Raw genomic sequence first — 18311 nt, 5'->3', positions numbered from 1 at the left:
GAGTTCCATTCACGTTGTTCCATGAATTAGGAGTTCCCTAACCTTTTTATTGCTGAGTAGTATTTCACTGATTCAGCTTTGGGCTATTAAATGAAGTGGCTTTGTGTTGATTTATGTTTTCATTTCTCTTGGGCCAGCACCTAAAAGTGGCACTCCTGAGTTACATGGTTTAACTCTATATTTAACATTTGGAAAAACTGTCAAAAAACTTGTTTTCCCAAGTGGCGACACCGTTTTACAAGCCCACCAACAATGAATGAGGGTTCGATTCTCAACATCTTGTCAACACCCGTCACTGTCTTTTCGGTCTTAATCATCCTGGCGGGTGTGAAGTATCTAACTGTGGGTTTAAAAAATCGATATATAATTTACATGCCATAAAATCTACCCTTTGAAAGTGTGCAATTCAGTGGTTTCAAGTATATGTATGAGATTATTAAACCATCATCACTAATTCCAGGATATTTTCATCGCCCCACAAGGAAACCCCATACTCATTAGCAGCCCCCCCCTTAGTCCCCTCCCCCACCCGGACAACTACGAATCTAGCTTCTGTCTCTGTAGACGAGCCTATTCTGAATATTTCATACAAATGGAATTATATAATATGTGGTCTTTTATGTCTGGCTTCTTTCACTTAGCAAAATATTTTCAAGGTTCATCCACGTTGTAGCATGTATGGGTATTTCATTCTTGTTTTTACAGCCGAATAATATTCCATTATGTGGATATAACACATCTCATTTACTCCACAGTTGATAGATATTTGGGCTGTTCCCATTTTTTTTTGGCTAATTTGAATAATGCTGCTATGATCATTTGTGGACAAGTTTTTGTGTAGAGATATAGTTTCATTTCTCTTGGGTATATTTCTAGGAATGGAATTGCTGGGTCACACAGTAAACGCCATTTGAAAAATTGCCAAACTGGTTTCCTAAGTGGCTGCACTATTTTACATTCCCACTATCAACATAACAGGATTCCATTTTCCCCATGTCCTTGTCAACACTTATTGCCTTTTAAAAAAAATATTTTTTATTGATTTCAGAGAGAAAGGGAGGGAGAGACAAAAACATCAATGATGAGAGAGCATCATGGATCATCTGCCTCCTGCATGCCCCCTCCTGGGGCTCGAGCCCATAACCTGGGCATGTGCCCTTGGCTGGAATGTGCCCTGGGACCCTTCAGTCCGCAGGCCAGGCCGATGCCCTACCCACTGAGCCAAACCAGCAGGGGCTTGCCCTTCTCTTTCATCACAGTCATCCTAGTGGGTGCGAAATGCTCTCTCATTGTGGATTCAATTTACACCTTCCTAGTGACTGATATGTTGAGCATACTTTTACGTTTTATTGGCCACTTACATATTATCTTTCGAGAAATCATTGTGGTTTTGATTTGCCAAGTCCACCGATGTTCCTAGCCCTGTGACCCCCTTTAAGAATATGGAAGCAAATCAACACAAACTAGGAAAACGGATGAATAGGTGATGCTTCCCTTTTATTGATTAACCAGAAGGAAAGCTCTCATGAAGGCACTTCGATGGCTGTGCTCCACTCTGCACATTCTTAAGTTCTGCCCAACATGACCTGCGATGAAGCAGAAACCTGGTTTCCTCTCTAAAGCTTGAAGATACAGTGAGTACAATAAGTAAATCTTTTCATGTGGTACTTCCTAAATAAGCAGGGCAAAGCAGCATAGCAAACCTGGGTGGGAGGCTTTTTAACCAAACTACCAAATATTTTTCTTCTTAGAGAAAAACAAGGTGATTTTTCTTCCTCCAGAGAAGAGTGAACCAGCAGCCAATTCAGCAAATTCTCTATATTTTTATGAAGAGTCCTGTGAGAGCCTCAGTTGAACCTGGGAAAAAGGGCTTGCCTGAGACCGAACCTGCTATGAATAACAGGTTTACAATTTCTGAAAACTGGAGTTACAACTAATGGCTCCTTATTAGAGTGGGGCAGGGAGAATGATGGATGAGGAATGATCTCTGAAAGGAATTTGCTTCATCTGATGGGAAAAAAAACATACAAAAACCCCACAGTATTTCACTGGAAACTTCTGAAGGATCTTTTCAGTTTTGAGTGTCTGAAGAGGTTAATACAGAAATCAAGCGTTACCATCAACAGTGACTCCTAACAGGCAGGAATCTTTGGCACCAAGTGTTACTCAAATACAAAGACACAGGGGGCGGGGGTGGGAGGGGGGGGCTGGAGGAAGACTCAAATCCCGAGGCAGCAGTCCCACCTGGGGCGACGTGCATGGAGACACAACAGGGAGAGCCCTGGTGGTGAGTGTCTACTGCTGGCTTATTTTACCCGGTCAGATTTTATACACAGTCAAGTGCATTAAATAACAGATAAACTTAGAATTGTATTTATTTACTATCTTAAACACCATGCTGCTCCTTTAAAAAATAAAAGGGGAGGGGAAATGGGAGATATCTGTAATACTATCAACAATAAAAATATTTTTAAAAATAAAATAAAAAAATTTTAAAAGCCAGGTTATCCTTTTTCCTAAAATGCCTCCAGGACAGTGAAGAGAAAAAGCCAGAAAAGGAATTATTAGATCATAAAGACACAGACTACTTTGGCAAGAAGAGATCTAAAGATGATTTCCTTCAAATATTAAATACTTCATTCTTTTATTCAACAAATATATCCTGAGCATTCACTATGTGCTAGATACTGTTCTAAAAACCAGGGATGCATTAGGGGATAAAAAAAGAAACAAACCAAATATGTATGACCCGTTGTGGTAAATGTGATAAAGAAACACAGGGTAATGAAACAGTGAGCTGAGACAGACTCTTTTGAAATGAGGTGGTTGTGAAACTGCTCTCAGACTCAATGAGATGGGGAATCGAACCAGGGGAAGGTTAGAGGGACCAGGGGAAGGTCAGGGGGACTTGGGGAATGTCAGGGGGACCAGGGGAAGGTCAGGGGGACCAGGGGAATGTCAGGGGGACCAGGGGAAGGTCAGAGGGACCAGGGGAAGGTCAGGGGGACCAGGGGAAGGTCAGGGGGACCAGGGGAAGGTCAGAGGGACCAGGGGAAGATCAGGGGGGCCAGGGGGATGTCAGAGAGACCAGGGGAAGGTCAGGAGGACCAGGGGAAGGTCAGGGGGACGAGCCAGCTGGGCAGAAAGAAGGGCGAAGGCGGAGGCTTGCTGCTGCTCCCACGTGGTTTTCTGAATCCACCATAGGATTCTCAACAGAAAAATATACCAATTCCAAATAATGCATGAACTTACTCTACGCTCAAGGAGGTGAGCCTAACGCCTGTGTGGTCTGTCCATAGTGACTTCCTTTCAGAGAGGACAGGTGGAAAAGGGGGAAAGAGAAACTTTATGTCGGAAAACGCTGACGAACACTTCCCCAGCCAGGTGAGCAAGGCCACCAGCGACAGTGATAAATAATTTTAATGCTACGAACCCTTGATCTGATGTTAGAAAAGGGCACTTCCCTTCTTCCTCAAAACCTCCAGCCCCAGTCTGATCAGGAGAAAGACTCAGGCTCATCCCAGCGAAGGGACCGTCTACAACACTTGACTAGAACTCCTCAAAACCGTCAGGGCCATCAGAACACAAGGGCAGCCAGAGACACTGTCGCAGCCCAGAGGAACCAAGGAGGCATGGCAACTAAACACAACGTGGTGTCCTGGGTGAGATCCCGGAACAGAAAAAGGCATTAGGTAAAAAACTAACAGGACCTAAATAACGTAGGGCCTTTAGTTAATAATAATGTGTCACTACTGGCTCAGGAATTACAACCAGCATTCCATACTAAGGGAAGATGTTACTAATGGGGAAACTGAGTACAGGCGATATGGAAATCCTCAGTACTAGCTTCATAATTTTTCTGTAAATTTAAAACTGTTCTATCATAAAAGTTTATTACCAACCACACTGCTCTGGCTACCAAGCGGAGAACTGACTGAAGTGGGTAAGAATGGAAGTAGGCACACTAGTTAGGAATCCTAGGTTTTGCTACTTACTTGCCATGCAAACCTCGAGCTATTTTGTTTGACTATACCTTTATCTTCCTGCCTGTACAGTGGGAATATTTACAGAAAGACAGAGAAGAGGATCGCTTCCTCTGTTACGTTAGCATTCTCTTGGGTTTAGGTCATCTCACAGAGCTCCATCATCTTTAATGAGATGGAGATACCTCTGGAAGATACAGGATAAGAAACAAGACCCCTGGAGTAAAACTGGACAAATGTTATACAACCAAGGAGAGCCGACAGCCAGCAAACTGCAATCTGGTAACATGCATGCCCGCAGCTCCTAAAATAGACTGGCCTGGGCGAGTTCCAAAGAGATGTGCCGGAGATTAACCGGACTTCCTTGTATCCCAGGGGAAGTCCTGCCATCGTCCCCACCCCACTTAGACTAACTGCAGGGACTTGGATTATTAATCTCTCTCTTGTCTCTCAAAAACCCAATAATGCTTTTTAGGGTAGTGGTTACAAAGCTAGTTGTGAATAAGAAGATGGAAATTTTTTCTTTTTTAACATAAAAATCAAGAGATCCCCCAAACCCAGAGATTCTGATTGAGTAGGTCTGTGGCAAAGTCAAGGATCTATATATTTTTTAAATGCTTTACACGATGATAATATGTAGCCAGGTTTGACAATTATTATTTTTGGGGGCATTTTCAGTCATTAAATGTGTGCAAGACACCACCTGGATACCATGGATCTTTAACTCTAAGAAACCACCGGGAGACCTCTGGCATGGGGCATGCTGACACATGAGGAGGCTGTGAGGGCCAGGATGGGGCTCCTGAAAAAAAGCTTCTCAAAACGGTGCACAAGTTCGGTGGAATGAAACCACACTATTTCCCCTTCCTTTTACCTTTCTCCCAACTTTTTCTTTATGAGTTTTTACTTTTTTCATAAAGAAAAACGACTTTAAAAGCAAACCCCAAACATCTCATTATATCTAATGCTGGTGGCATTTGTGATACAACTTTAAGAATTTGCAGTTATTATTATGATTTACCACACACTGTAGTTTTGTTTTTTAAAGGCATTTAGGCACTTCAGAAAAACAAATCAGTTCTCCTGGCTAGTCTGAGGGAGCTAGAATTTCTTTATTCCAGGGCGAGTGTGAAGAGGTGTCAGTGGCCAGGTGTGCCACCCGGGGAGACATGAGGGCTCGATGCTGAGGCACTCCCCAGGGTGTAATGCTGACTGCTAACATGATTTAATGGTCTTTCTTTGTCGAAGAAGGTTTTTTGGGGGGAAAAAGTCAATACAAAGCCTATCTGGCAGGCTATAAATAAATTCTTCTGAGCGCTACACCCACTTTATGCAAAGCACCTGTATCAGGGAGAGATTAGCAGATTAGAAGTCTGTTTAACAGAAGTCTAGTCAAGAAGAATCCTTGCTGAGAGTCCAATATTTATAAGACAGCTACACTTTGAAAAATAAACTGAAGATGAAAGGGACCATATCGGTATTTAGTCTCAAGCCCATTCTAACAATTCTCATTTTCACACGAATAAGAATTGGTATCAGAAACTATCAGGTGTAAACAGACTTATCTTGTTTGCCGTGCAGGAGAACTGCAATCTCCTTTTGAGGGTCAAATGGCTTTGGAGCTTTAATTTACAGCATTAAAAAAAAAATACTATTGTAAAATCAACAAGACTATATAACGGCATTAAGTATACTTAATTTTAAAAATTCAACCACAACGCTGTCCCTCTCAACAAATTCAATTGATTTTACGTATAAATTTTAATTGCTAAAATAGCTTGAACAGTTGTGACTGACTGAGGGTATGCATGAGGTTTAACTGATGAAATGGAACTATGCTTTTCCCCCAGATGTTTTTTCCCTATTCCGTTCTATTTCACTAACCTTTAGAGCTGTAATGTTACAGTCTGAGGCATGACCTAATATCAGATTTTCAAAGAAAAGATTTTGAATTCTAAACAAACCCAAAGGAATAAGTTACTTTTTGAGAGGGAGAAACAAAGCAAGACTCTCTACTGGCAGCTTTCATAACTCTACCTTCCTATGAAATGTAAATATAAATTGGTACACATTTCTGTAATTAATATACTGTGTTTGCAGAATACGGTCCTCAGAGATCTGGCCTGCCTGCCCAGCCTAATGTCACTCCAGTGTTGTTCTCTGTGAAGTCTCCAACCTCAGGGCCTTTACACATGTTGAAACACCCAGTGGGCACACATTACATTTCCTTTACGTGGACAATGCTTACACAGCCTGTCATTTTGGCTTCAGATCATCCCTCCTTTCATCTCACTCCCTGCTTGTATTTGATGTTTTTTAATGTTATAATAAATGATATTTTTCCTAAATCTAATTGTCTAAATGTTCACTGCAGGTAGATAGAAATAATCAAAATTTTTATATTGACTTTGTATATCTTGCAACATTGCTATGAAGTCACAAATTTGTTCTGGTAGTATTTTTGTAGATTCCTTAGAACTTTCTATATAGTCATGTCATCTGCAAATAGTAACAGTTTTACTTCTTTCTTTCCAATATTTCTGCCCCTTTCTTCTTGTGATGTTGCACTGGCTAGGACCTCTGGTACAACTTTGAATAGGGGTGGTGAAAGGGGTCATCTTTGTCTTGTTCTGAATATTAGGTAGGGGAAGTATTCCAAAATTTAATCTTTGTATAATATTAGTTATATGTTTTTTGTAGGTATTCTTTACCAGATTGAGAAAGTTTCTTCTACTCCTGTGTATTGAGAAGTTTTACTATCATAAATGGTTATTATATTTTGTCACATGCTCTTTCTGCATCTATTGAAATGATCTTATAATTTTCTTCTTTAAACTGCTAATATGGTTGATTTTGTGTATTAATATATTTGTATTCCTAAAACAAATCTCACTTGATCATGGAGTATTATTGTGTTTGCATATTGCTGGATTCAATTTGCTAATATTTTGTTAAGGTTTTTTTTCATCCATGTTCATAAGGGAATTTGTGATCAATTTTCTTTTCATTTGATTGCCTTGTATTCTTTTGGCATCAGTTTATAGGGGCCTGATGAAATGACTTGGAAGTGTTCCTTCTTCCTCTATTTTCTACTAGAAAATAGGGTTCTTGTGTAGTATTCCAGCTTTATGTCAGATTGCTAGACTTTCTTCTTTAAAAATATGGTAATATTTAACAGTTAGGCCATCAGAGCTTGAAGTTTTCCTTGTGTGAAGTCAGTTATCAATACAATTTCTTTAACAGGTTTAAGACTATTTAGATTTTCTATTTATTTTTATGTCAGTTTTGTTGGTTTATCTTTCAAGGATTTTGTCTATTTAGGCTATCAAATTCATTGACAAAAAATTGCTCAGAATATTCCTTTAGCAGCCTTATAATGGCTGTAGGATCTGTTGTGATGTCTTTTACATTTGTGATACTGGCAATTTGTGTTTTCCTTCTTCTTTTCTTGATCAGGATTTCTAGGGATTTATTAAATTTATTGATCTTTTTAAGAACCAAATTGACACTTTTTCTGTTCTCAATTCATTTTTTAAAGAAATGGAATATTATAGATAAAATTAAAGCCACTGTAATGCCCTCTCTAAACCCATTCCTCTCCTGTCCCTGAGGTTCTTGCTCTCCTGAGTTTCATGCTTACGGTTCCCCCACCACTTGTATATTAAAGTCATGCTAACTTTTGCTATCTATGGGAACCCTCTGATTACTCACCATGTTCCCTGCCTCTGCAGCCAGCCGCGCAGCATAGCGAGCGATAAGCCGGTGTTCCTCGTCCAGTCGGCTAGGACTGTCCAGGACGCTGCCAAGGAGACAAATATTCAACACGTGTCTAGCAAACATCCCCTACTCTTGCTCCTCTTAGAAAGACAGACGGGAAATAAGCTTGTAAAAAAAAAAAAGAATGGTAACAAAAGAATCAGAGGCCTGGGCCATAGATACCACTAGTCTCCTGACACAAGGGGACTTACAGAAATAAGGCCACGTGTGTCATCTCTTCAGCAGCACACCCCAACCCTCTGACACCACCAGAAGGACTGAGAAAAGACCGGGCATTTCCAGTCTGAGAGAGCGATTTCTAATCAAATGTTTTTAAAAACTCATGACTTTTGGACATAGGTCTTGAATTCAAAAAGACCAAGCATCATGAAAAAACAGGGCTGAGAAAAATTAAAACTAATCTTGGCTGAGCCATCCAGGCTTGGGCAGGCCCAGTTTACAGTAAATTTGGTGATCACATGGTATCAAACATTTTCTTTCAATGCCTCTCTCTCTTCTTTTTACCATGCTTGTTCTACAAATATAGCCCCATCTTAGAGTGAAGTAATTTAGTTCCATTACCCTTTAACAAGAGTTCCAGCACTCTAAAAATTTAAAGACCCACGTAGGTGGGATATCAGGTAATGCCACACCTGGATGAGAAAAAGGGTTCTTATGTAGTATGCCAGCTCTATGTGATGCAATGAACTTTAGATGAAATAACTGCCTCCATTACTCAGTATGTGACATCAGCTGTCCTTTGTTCCTATCAGGGCACTCCTAGATTAATAAGGACTGTGGCTATAGAATTCTCTTTAAGTCTGGCAGAACCTTTAAGATAACAGAGATGATGATGACTGACCAGAGATGGCTGTTGTGGCTTGCTTTTACTTTGGTCCTAGGTTCTTGGAGTTCTGAAAGCCCTTGATTGGAATTAAGCAATATGACAAGTAATATGAAAAAATGTAAAGACATGAGTTTAATACTCATCAAATCTTGCTATAGTTACCGAGGGGAATCTGGGAAGGGTGAAAATAAATTAACAAGGATCCATCTGGCCTTTTCACGTACACAATCAGCTGTATTTTTCCTGGATTTTTTTCCACCTTTTGATATTTCTATCTCTGTGGCTAATTCTTTAAGTTTAGTCTTCCCTCTAGGATGAATATTTTAAAAATGTGCTTTAAAGTCTTCTGCCTATGACACTTCTGAACACTTTATAATTTTAGGTGTGCAAATGTCAGTTTCCAGCACATGTAATCATCCTCTCAAAAGATGATCTTATAATAAGAGCATGCTACCACCAGTTAACTTTAATAGGTCACAGTCAAGGCTGCAAGGTCTGGGCTGAAATATATTTGTGTCTTAAAGGTGTTTGTCTGAAAAAAAGAGAACTATCTTTATCTTTTAAAAAAACACACAATAGAAATGAACATTTAACAACAAAGCAGATAATATTATGGAGGGACTGGCAGCCTACGAAGTCTGGCAGAGGACACAATAGGTTCCTCTGTGCAAAAGCTCCTTCTCCATTCCAGTCCATCTCCCAGGGAAGGCTAATCCGCTTAGTCATTTATCCCCAAGTGCAGACAACATGGTTGCTTTCATTGGCTTTGTTTTCCAACCAGAAACTAGAACGTTGTGTTGATGAGAGGCTTTAAGGTCAAGAAAAATTAGAAAGATTCCCTATTCTTTTGCTTGAACTGACTTTCATTTTCAGAATTAGCCAGGAAATTTCTTATTTCTTCGTGGAAGTAGGAAGCTCAGTTCCTCAGACTGTAAATCAAGACGAGATGTAATACTCACCCAATCTTCATGTTCTCCCAGAGTTCCGGCCACCAATTCTTGAGCAGGGAGCCTTATTGCTAAGCCAAAGACTTGAGGACTTTGACTAAACCTACCATAAAACTTCTTGGGCTGAAATATCAGGTGGCAGTTGCTGTCCAACATGCTGTTGCTACTTTCACCATGGAAACTTTTAATCACCTGGACAACTGCCCTGACTGGGTTTCAGTGAGCTATCCTGCCATGGGTGAGACAACTCGATTCCTACAGACCCTGGGGCTGGGGCAGAGTGCACAGGAGTCATCTGCTGGATGAGAGGACTCTGTGATACGATGCTCAAAGGCCAGGCCTTCCCTCTCTCCCCTAGGATAAGCCTATCACACATACGTGGGAAGCAGGGGAACCCTACAGTCTCTTTAAGGCTTTAGAGACAGGTAAATGCCTAAAAACAGCAATGCCATTTAGTCATACAGAGAAAACTATGAGGAATGGTATAAAGTATAATGGTATAAAGCATAATAATAAAATATTAAAAAGAGTCCTTTTAAATTATTTTTCTCACTATTAATTTATGTTTCTGTTATCATGGAAATAAAAATGACCTGCCCCTGGGACCATGGCATGCTACAGGCAAAGCTAATATCAAAGAGTAAGGTCCAGCCTCTCTTATAGATTATAGATTATGGGCTATAGATTATAGATTATGGGTTTATAAATCTTAGTTTATAGATTATGGGTTTTATTTTCTCTAAGAATAAGAAGCTTGAGTTGTCTGGCACAGCGACTCTTCTTTGCTGCATGTTGAGTGGCTGGGATAGCTTTAGATTATTTAAACTTTTCCTGCATTCTCCTTGCAGAGTGGTGGTGGGTGTGGGCATGGATCGGGCAGGTAGCTCTGGGTCTGCCTGAATGTAATAGCACCTGGTTTGGTGTTAATTCTTTCAAATGGTGAACTCTGCTGTAGTTAGTGGCTATCAAATGTTTTTCCATCCTAACCCACGGAGGGATCAGTCCTATTTCCATATTAACAAGGGGTCACTACCAGAGTGGTTTTCAGGGAAAGGGGTATGTGGGGCTACTACAGTATAAATCATTATTATGAGGAGGTGTATTATCATTTGAAAAAAGTCCCTTAGGTGTCAATGATCTAGTACCACTGTTGAAAACCCCTGGTTTAAATAATCAACAATGATAGATCTTGGGGAAGAGATGAAGATGTAACATGTAAAATTGTAACAGGGTGATGGTATGAAAGATTAGACAAAGTGAGATATCTGTGGGTTGATCAACCGTAAGCTTTGAATATCAACAGAAAGATTCCATTGTTTAGGCAAGAATGAGCAGTAAGAGGTTGCATCAAATACCTCTGTGAGTGTACATCTTTGGGACTGCATATCTCTGAGTATACACTCTTTAAGAATAATATAATCTTAAGGAAGTGAGTTCTACTTTCAAGGAGAATTTCTGACTCTATGGTTAGGTAGGTACCTAGGCGTGGCAAGACTCCTTCTTTCCAAGAATGCTTTGGGAATTACCTAAATTCTGCCCAACATAGCTGGTAGCTCCTCAAGAAAAACCCCACATGCAGAGCTTCTTCTAGCTGACAACCCCAGGCCCCATAGCTCTCCCTCCCTTTGCTCAGCCCTTGGATACCCGCCTGCTGCTGCCCTCCCACTGACCGTGCACAGTGCTGAAGACGGGCCACATAGGCGGCTATCAGCGCGTGCTCATCGGCCAAGTGGCTGGGTATGTCCTGGCTGTACTGTAACCTAGGAACAACGGAGGCAAAGACAGCAAGCGTGACACACACACAGAGCGAGAAATGAACATGAATTAAAATGGGCAAATTTCAAAGAAATATAGAAAAATAATAAATCACAATAAGGAAAATAAAAAAAAGTTGCAATGCATAGTGGAATATGGTGTTAGAACTTGGGAATACCTCTCACGGATCCTTGAACAAAAGCAGTCCCTCAGGAGACAGCTTTGGCCAATGGACACTACAGCCCTTGAGAAAAGAAACCAAGGAGGGTCTCGTCTCCAAGGAGCCTTGGGCCCCGTCATGCCCAGGTGCTGGGCACGGGCGGGTACACCTTGAGGGGAAGGCCCGCTGGCAGGAAAACAGGCAGAGTGGGTCTACTTAACACCACCAAGTGGCCCCCTAATGCCTTGATAGCTTTTGTCTGCATGTAAGAGTTTTCAATATTATCTAACGATAGCAGTTAAACCTTTTTATTTCTATAAGGATACTGTCTTTAGCATCATTCTGTTTTCTCCCATACAACTGGTACTTAAGCCAACTTGTTAGAATTGTATCTCATTGTAAGACAACACTATACATACTAAGTGAGGCCCTTATAGATACATGCAAGGTCTTTGAGCATACTATCTTTTTTTTTTTTTTTTTAAACACCACATTTTTATTATGGAAATGTTAAAATATGTGTAAAACAGAGAGAGTAGTCTAATGACTACACTTCATGTACCCATCACCAAACTTCAACAAAAATCAACACTTTCCTATTTATTTGATCTATTTTTTCTTCCCATATTTTTTTGCAGGAAGAAATGGTTATAGCAAATCCCAGACAATTTATTATTTTGCTTGGAAGTAATTTACATAACCTCAATGCCATTATCACACCTGAAAAATTAACAAAAAATGTTGTAATAACTCAGTCCATCTGAAAACTTCCTCAGTCTTTTTTAAAAAATATTTTATTTTTTACAGAGAGGAAGGGAGAGGGATAGAGAGTTAGAAACATCAATGAGAGAGAAACATAGGTCAGCTGCCTTCTGCACATCCCCTACTGGGGATGTGCCCACAACCAAGGTACATGCCCTTGACTGGAATCGAACCTGGGACCCGTCAGTCCGTAGGCCGATGCTCTATCCACTGAGCCGAACCAGTTAGGGCAACTTCCTCAGTCTTAAAAAAAAATCCTTTTACAGTTAAAATCAATATCCAAACAAGGTCCACAAATCTTGCATTTGGTTGGTTTCTGTTTTAAGCATTTTCCTTTCTGTCATATCATTTATTTGTGAGAAAAACAGGTTATCTTATAACATACCCTCTATTCTGGATTTAACTGATTGTTTCCTGGGTGTCATTTAATTTGTTTCTTTATACCCATTGATTAGATCTAAATGCTTGATTAAAGTTTTTGCTTTTGTATTGTTCTTTGAAAAGGGGCTAGAATCCATCATAGGTAATACAGTGTACCTATAAATCAAATAGGAGGCACATAATGGATTATAAATACTGATCAGTGGATTCAGATGTTATTGGTTGTATCTTTCCATTATAAAGTCCCCCATCAACTTTTCACCTAATGGTTTTAGCATTTACTGATGTTCTTGACTAGATTCATTATTTTTTAAAATAAATCTTTATTGTTCGGATTATTACAGTTGTTCCTCTTTTCCCCCCCATAGCGCCCTTCCACCCGGTTCCCACCCCACCCGCTGCCCTTACCCACCCCCCATTGTCCTCGTCCATAGGTGTTAAGATTTTTGTCCAGTCTCTTCCCACACCCCCTATACCCCTTTTCCCCCCGAGAATTGTCAGTCCACTCCCTTTCTATGCCCCTGATTCTATTATATTCACCAGTTTATTCTGTTCACCAGATTTTTTACTCCCTTGATTTTTAGATTCACTTGTTGATAAATATGTATTTGTTGTCACTTTGTTGTTCATAATTTTTATCTTTACCTTTTTCTTCTTCTTCCTCTTCTTAAAGAATACCCTTCAGCATTTCATATAATACTGGTTTGGTGGTGATGACCTCCTTTAGCTTTTTCTTATCTGTGAAGCTCTTTATCTGACCTTCAATTCTAAATGATAGCTTTGCTGGGTAGAGTAATCTTGGTTGTAGGTTCTTGCTATTCATCACTTTGAATATTTCTTGACACTCCCTTCTGGCCTGCAAAGTTTCTGATGAGAAATCAGATGACAGTCGTATGGGTACTCCCTTGTAAGTAACTGTTTTTCTCTTGCTGCTTTTAAGATTCTCTCTTTGTCTTTCGCCCTTGGTATTTTAATTATGATGTGTCTTGGTGTGGTCCTCTTTGGATTCCTTTTGTTTGGGGTTCTCTGCGCTTCTTGGACTTGCAAGTTATTTCTTTCACCAGGTAGGGGAAGTTTTCTGTCATTATTTCTTCAAATAGGTTTTCAATATCTTGCTCTCTCTCTTCTTCTGGCACCCCCTAATTTGGATGTTGGTATGCTTGAAGTTGTCCCAGAGGCTCCTTGCACTATCTTCATATTTTTGGATTCTTTTTTCCTTTTGCTTTTCCAGTTGGGTGTTTTTTGCTTCTTCGTATTTCAAATCTTTGACTTGATTCTTGGGATCCTCTAGTTTGCTGTTGGATCTCTGTATATTGTTCTTTATTTCAGTCAGTGTATGCTTAATTTCTGATTGGTCCTTTTTCATATCCTGGACGGTCTCACTATATATCTTGGAGGTTTCTAGAAGATTCTTGAGTAACCTTATAACTGTAGTTTTGAACTCTATATCCAGTAGTTTGCTTTTCTCCATTTCTTTCATTTGTGACCTGTTTCTTTGTCTCCACATTTTGGCTGCTTCCTATGTTGATAGAGTGGCCTTGTGTGCTAGGTATGCTATAGGGCCCAGTGGCTCAGCCTCCCCAATTACCTGAGGTGGACACTCTTGGTGCACCCCTTTGTGAGCTTTGTGCACAGTCTTGTTGTGGTTAAGTCTTGATTGCTGTTGGTATCACTGGGAGGAATTGACCTCCAGGCCAATTGGCTGTGAGGACAAGCTGTGTCTACAATGGGAAAACTTCTGTGCTGGAGACATCCTTAGGGGGCAGGACTTGCTTCAATGGGGTTTTGGCACTCACTAAGTCTGCCCTCTGAGTGTGTCTCTTATGGATGTGAAGAGTTGTAATCTGGATGGTCCCACTCTGACCACTGGGTACACTGGCTCTTGGATCTCCAAGGAGGTGCAAAGTCAGCCACTGCCTGAGGCCACCCAGCAGGAGCTACAGAGAAATCTGCAGATTCCTCCTCTTTGTTTGGGGTTTGGAGGTCCCCATATGAGGCGCAGCTGTGAAGTAATGCAGGCGGCTGACCAGCCTTAGGCCTTCTTTTGGAAGCTCTGGGGTTCTCTGACCCAGCTAAAGTTTGACAGGTTTTTAGGCGGAGGAAGGCCAAGCCATTCGTGTGCAAAAGCTGCTGTGCACAGCTTGGTTGGGGTTGTAAATTGGGTGATGCGGGGTCTCAGGGAATCATCAGGGCAGAGCAAACCTCAATGGCTGCCAGTCTGCTCTGCCTCGGAGAGGTCCCGGGGTCTGTGTCCCGCGGGCCATGCAGGAACAATGACTGCTGCAAGCAGCTCTGCGAGAAAGCCACCCTCACATTCCGGCCTGATGCCAGACAGTCCAGTTTCTCTCTGTATGAGTCTGGGTCCCCAGATTCTCGCTTGGAACTGGAGTTCAGAGCAGTCGGGAGCTTGTTTCTCCCTCCCAATTGAAAAAGACACTAGCGTACCCAGCTGCCAGCCCGTTACGTGCTCCTCCATACCTCCACACTTCCACACCTCTGCACCTCCTACCAGACTCAATGTGCTTTTCTCTTTCCTTCTAGTTGTAGAATTTCCACTCAGCCAGCCTTCCCGTGGTTCTGGAGGATATTCATTTTGTCTTTTAGTTGTAGTTTTAATGTAGTTGTGCCTGGCAGCAAGTTCAGGTGTTTACCTATGCTGCCATTTTGCTTCCTCTTAGATTCATTATTTTATTGGGGGTTGTAAAATGTCGATTTTTCTGCATTTACGGAACAACTTTCCTCTATTTGTTTATCTTGAAATACTGTTCATTCAGGGAAGGTAAAACAAATGGTTGATATTTATTACTTAACACAATTCAGAACAATGAGCTAGTCAGTACCCTAGCAAACTCCAATTGTTACCAAGGACTTTTGTTTTTTAATATCATATGAATGCATGGATTTGCATGTATCGGATGCGCTTCAATCCACTGCAATAATCTTTTTGTTGATAAAATTATCCTATCTTTGCCCAGTGGGAGCCTGTGAAGAGGCCCCTGAGCTCTTCTGTCATATCCATTAGACCTTACTGGTTTCCTTGCCTGGTCTCATCTTGAATAGGTCCTGCCCCCCACTTGAACTCCACCGCTCTTCCCAGGACTCCAGGTGCCCTTTCCTGGGAAGAGGGAGTAGAGACCACAATCAGGGCTCCAGGGAACTCCCTGTCCCTGGCTTGTCACTGTCTTTAGACCTTGTCAGTGATAAAGCTAGTAAACCTACAAGGAACAAAATAAATGTTCTCAGTACTTTCAGACGCCATTCCATTTTCTTCCAGCTTACATTGTTTTCAATGAGCAGTCACTGAAAAATCTCACCTTTGTTCCCCCTTTTTCTCTGTTTTTTTTTTTTTTAATGTTTTTATTTATTTCAGAGAGAGGAAGGGAAAAGGAGAGAGGGAGAGAAACATCGATGAGAGAGAACCATTGATTGGCTGCCTCTTGCACATCCACAAACAGGACATGGGCCCTGACTGGGAATTGAACCGGGACCTTCTGGTTCATAAGTTGATACTCAACCACTGAGACACACTGGCCAGGCTCTAGCTGCTTTTAATATTTTCTCTTTATCATTGGTTTTTAGCAACTTGATTGTTATGTGACTTGGTATGGTTTTCTGTTTATCCTGCTTATTGTTTGTTGAGCTCCTTATACATGTGGGTTTATAATTTTCATGTTTGTAAAATTTTATTGGAAAAATTGGAAAAATAATTATTTCCTAAAATAATTTTTCTCTCCCCTCTCCTAGACTGCTTGACATTGTTCCACAAGTCACTAACATCCTTTTTGTTTGTCAACTTTCTTCCTCTCTATACTTCATCTTGGATAGTTTGTCTTTAAGTTCAGTGGACTTTTCTTCTGCATTCTGGTCTGTTAAGTTCACCCACTAAATTTTTCATATAAGGTATTATCCCTTTCAACTCTAGAAGTTGTTTTTTAATTTAAAAATTTTAAATTAAAGTAGAAAGTTAAAATTACATCTACACTTGATTCTTTTTTTAAAATATTTTTTTATTGATTTTTTTTACAGAGAGGAAGGGAGAGGGATAGAGAGTTAGAAACATCGATGAGAGAGAAACATCGATCAGCTGCCTCCTGCACACACCCTACTGGGGATGTGACCGCAACCAAGGTACATGCCCTTGACCGGAATTGAACCTGGGACCCTTGAGTCCGCAGGCTGACTCTCTATCCACTGAGCCAAACCGGTCAGGGCACTTGGTTCTTTTTTATGTCTCCCACTTTTGTCTTGTATATGTTCCTATTTTCCTTTACATTTTTTGGTATTTATCGTGGATGTTTTAAAGTCCGTATCTGCTAATTGCATAATTTCTGTTGTTTCTGGCTTTTTATATTGACTAATTTTCTCCTGATTACAGGCCACACTTTCCTGCTCCTTTCTATGTCATCTTTTACTGGATGATGGACATGGTGAACATTCTGTTGTTGAATGTCTGGATTTTGGTGTCTTCCTTTAAGGAATCTGGTTATCAGTCAATTTACTTGTGGACAGATGGATCCTTTCTGAGGCTTGGATTGAAGTTTCATTAGTGCAGATCCGGAGTAACCTTTATCTAGGGCTATTGTTGCCCTCATCCTAAGGCGTGGCCTTCCTGGGGTCTTTACTGAATGTCTCAGGCATCCAATGATGTCTCTCTACTCTGGCTGGTTAAAACTTAACTGTACAAGCTCAGGTAGCTGTTCCACTTTCAAATTAACCCAGGGGCTGTTCTTTCCCAGGTAGTGAGTGCTCTTTGCTGGGCTAGTGAAATCTCATGCTCTGAAAATACAGCTTAGCTTTCAGCCAAAGACTCAAGGGTCCTCTATGCAGATCTATGGAGCTGGTTCTCGGCACACTTTCTCCTCACTGGCAAGCTGCTCCGTGAGCCCCTGCCTCCCCTAACTCTAACCTTGGTCCCCTTATTCTCAGCAAGACTGCCTGTACCCTGCACTGGAGCTGGGCAAACGCTTCTTAGCTGGAGGCTGGGACAATCATAGCGATCTCATTTGCTTCTCATCCCTCAGAGATCAGCCCTTCCTTACTTACTGTCTAATTTCTGAAAAGAGTTGTTATGTTCAGACCTGTTTTCAGTGGAAGATTACTGTGGAAGAGTCAAACTGATAATATCTTGCCTTTTCTTAAGATTCATAGCAATTGGTAACTATTCAGAGTTAGTGACTCTAATATTTACCTGTTCCCACCCAAAGATGGTATCATGTCCCAACACAATACATCTAGCTTCTGGCTCCACCATGACCAGAGTGGAAGTTCTCTTTGTAATAACTCATTTGTAATTGGTCTACTTCAAACGATTTGAATTCAAACTCTTTTCTTTTTTGATAAAATATATATATATATATATATATATATATATATATATATATATGCTGTATGTATAATATATATGTGTATATATGTACAACGTTTTTGTTTGTACTAACCTGAGTTAGAACTGCTGAAGGGTTTACCTTAAATGCTTGAATGGAAATGGAATTTAATCTCAACCCCGAGCAGTTAAAAATTGGAGGTTTGCCCAGGCTATCAGATGGGCTTTGGAAATCTGCCAGCACGGAGGACCCTGCAGGTCCATAAGATTATGTGTTAATTTTCAATTACTCTGCTTTTCTGTCTTTCAAAAAAAGATTGAAAAAAAGTAATTCCTGTGTTGCCTTGGAGAGAATTTCACAAATTCACACAAGCTAGCTGTTCCATGACCAGGCGGA

At 40.7% G+C, this 18311-nt stretch overlaps 1 protein-coding gene across 7 annotated transcripts in view; it reads right to left on the bottom strand.

Moving 5' to 3' along the window:
- DTNB (dystrobrevin beta) overlaps positions 1–18311 on the bottom strand; it is a 160798-nt gene that overhangs the window by 37028 nt on the left and 105459 nt on the right. For 4 of the 7 annotated variants that reach the window (XM_081101374.1, XM_081101372.1, XM_081101369.1 and 1 more), the window contains 2 exons: positions 11204–11293; positions 7695–7782 (listed from right to left, as the gene is read on the bottom strand). In XM_081101374.1, coding sequence (XP_080957500.1) covers positions 7695–7782; positions 11204–11293 — 178 coding nt within the window. The remainder of the gene's footprint in view (positions 1–7694; positions 7783–11203; positions 11294–18311) is intronic. The other 3 variants (XM_081101373.1, XM_081101370.1, XM_081101371.1) reach the window with 1 other exon arrangement.

Source organism: Myotis nattereri (genome assembly GCF_964212035.1).
Source record: "Myotis nattereri genome assembly, chromosome: 10".
In the NCBI taxonomy this organism is placed as follows: Eukaryota; Metazoa; Chordata; class Mammalia; order Chiroptera; family Vespertilionidae; genus Myotis; species Myotis nattereri.
This window is presented reverse-complemented; position numbering and strand designations above follow the sequence as displayed.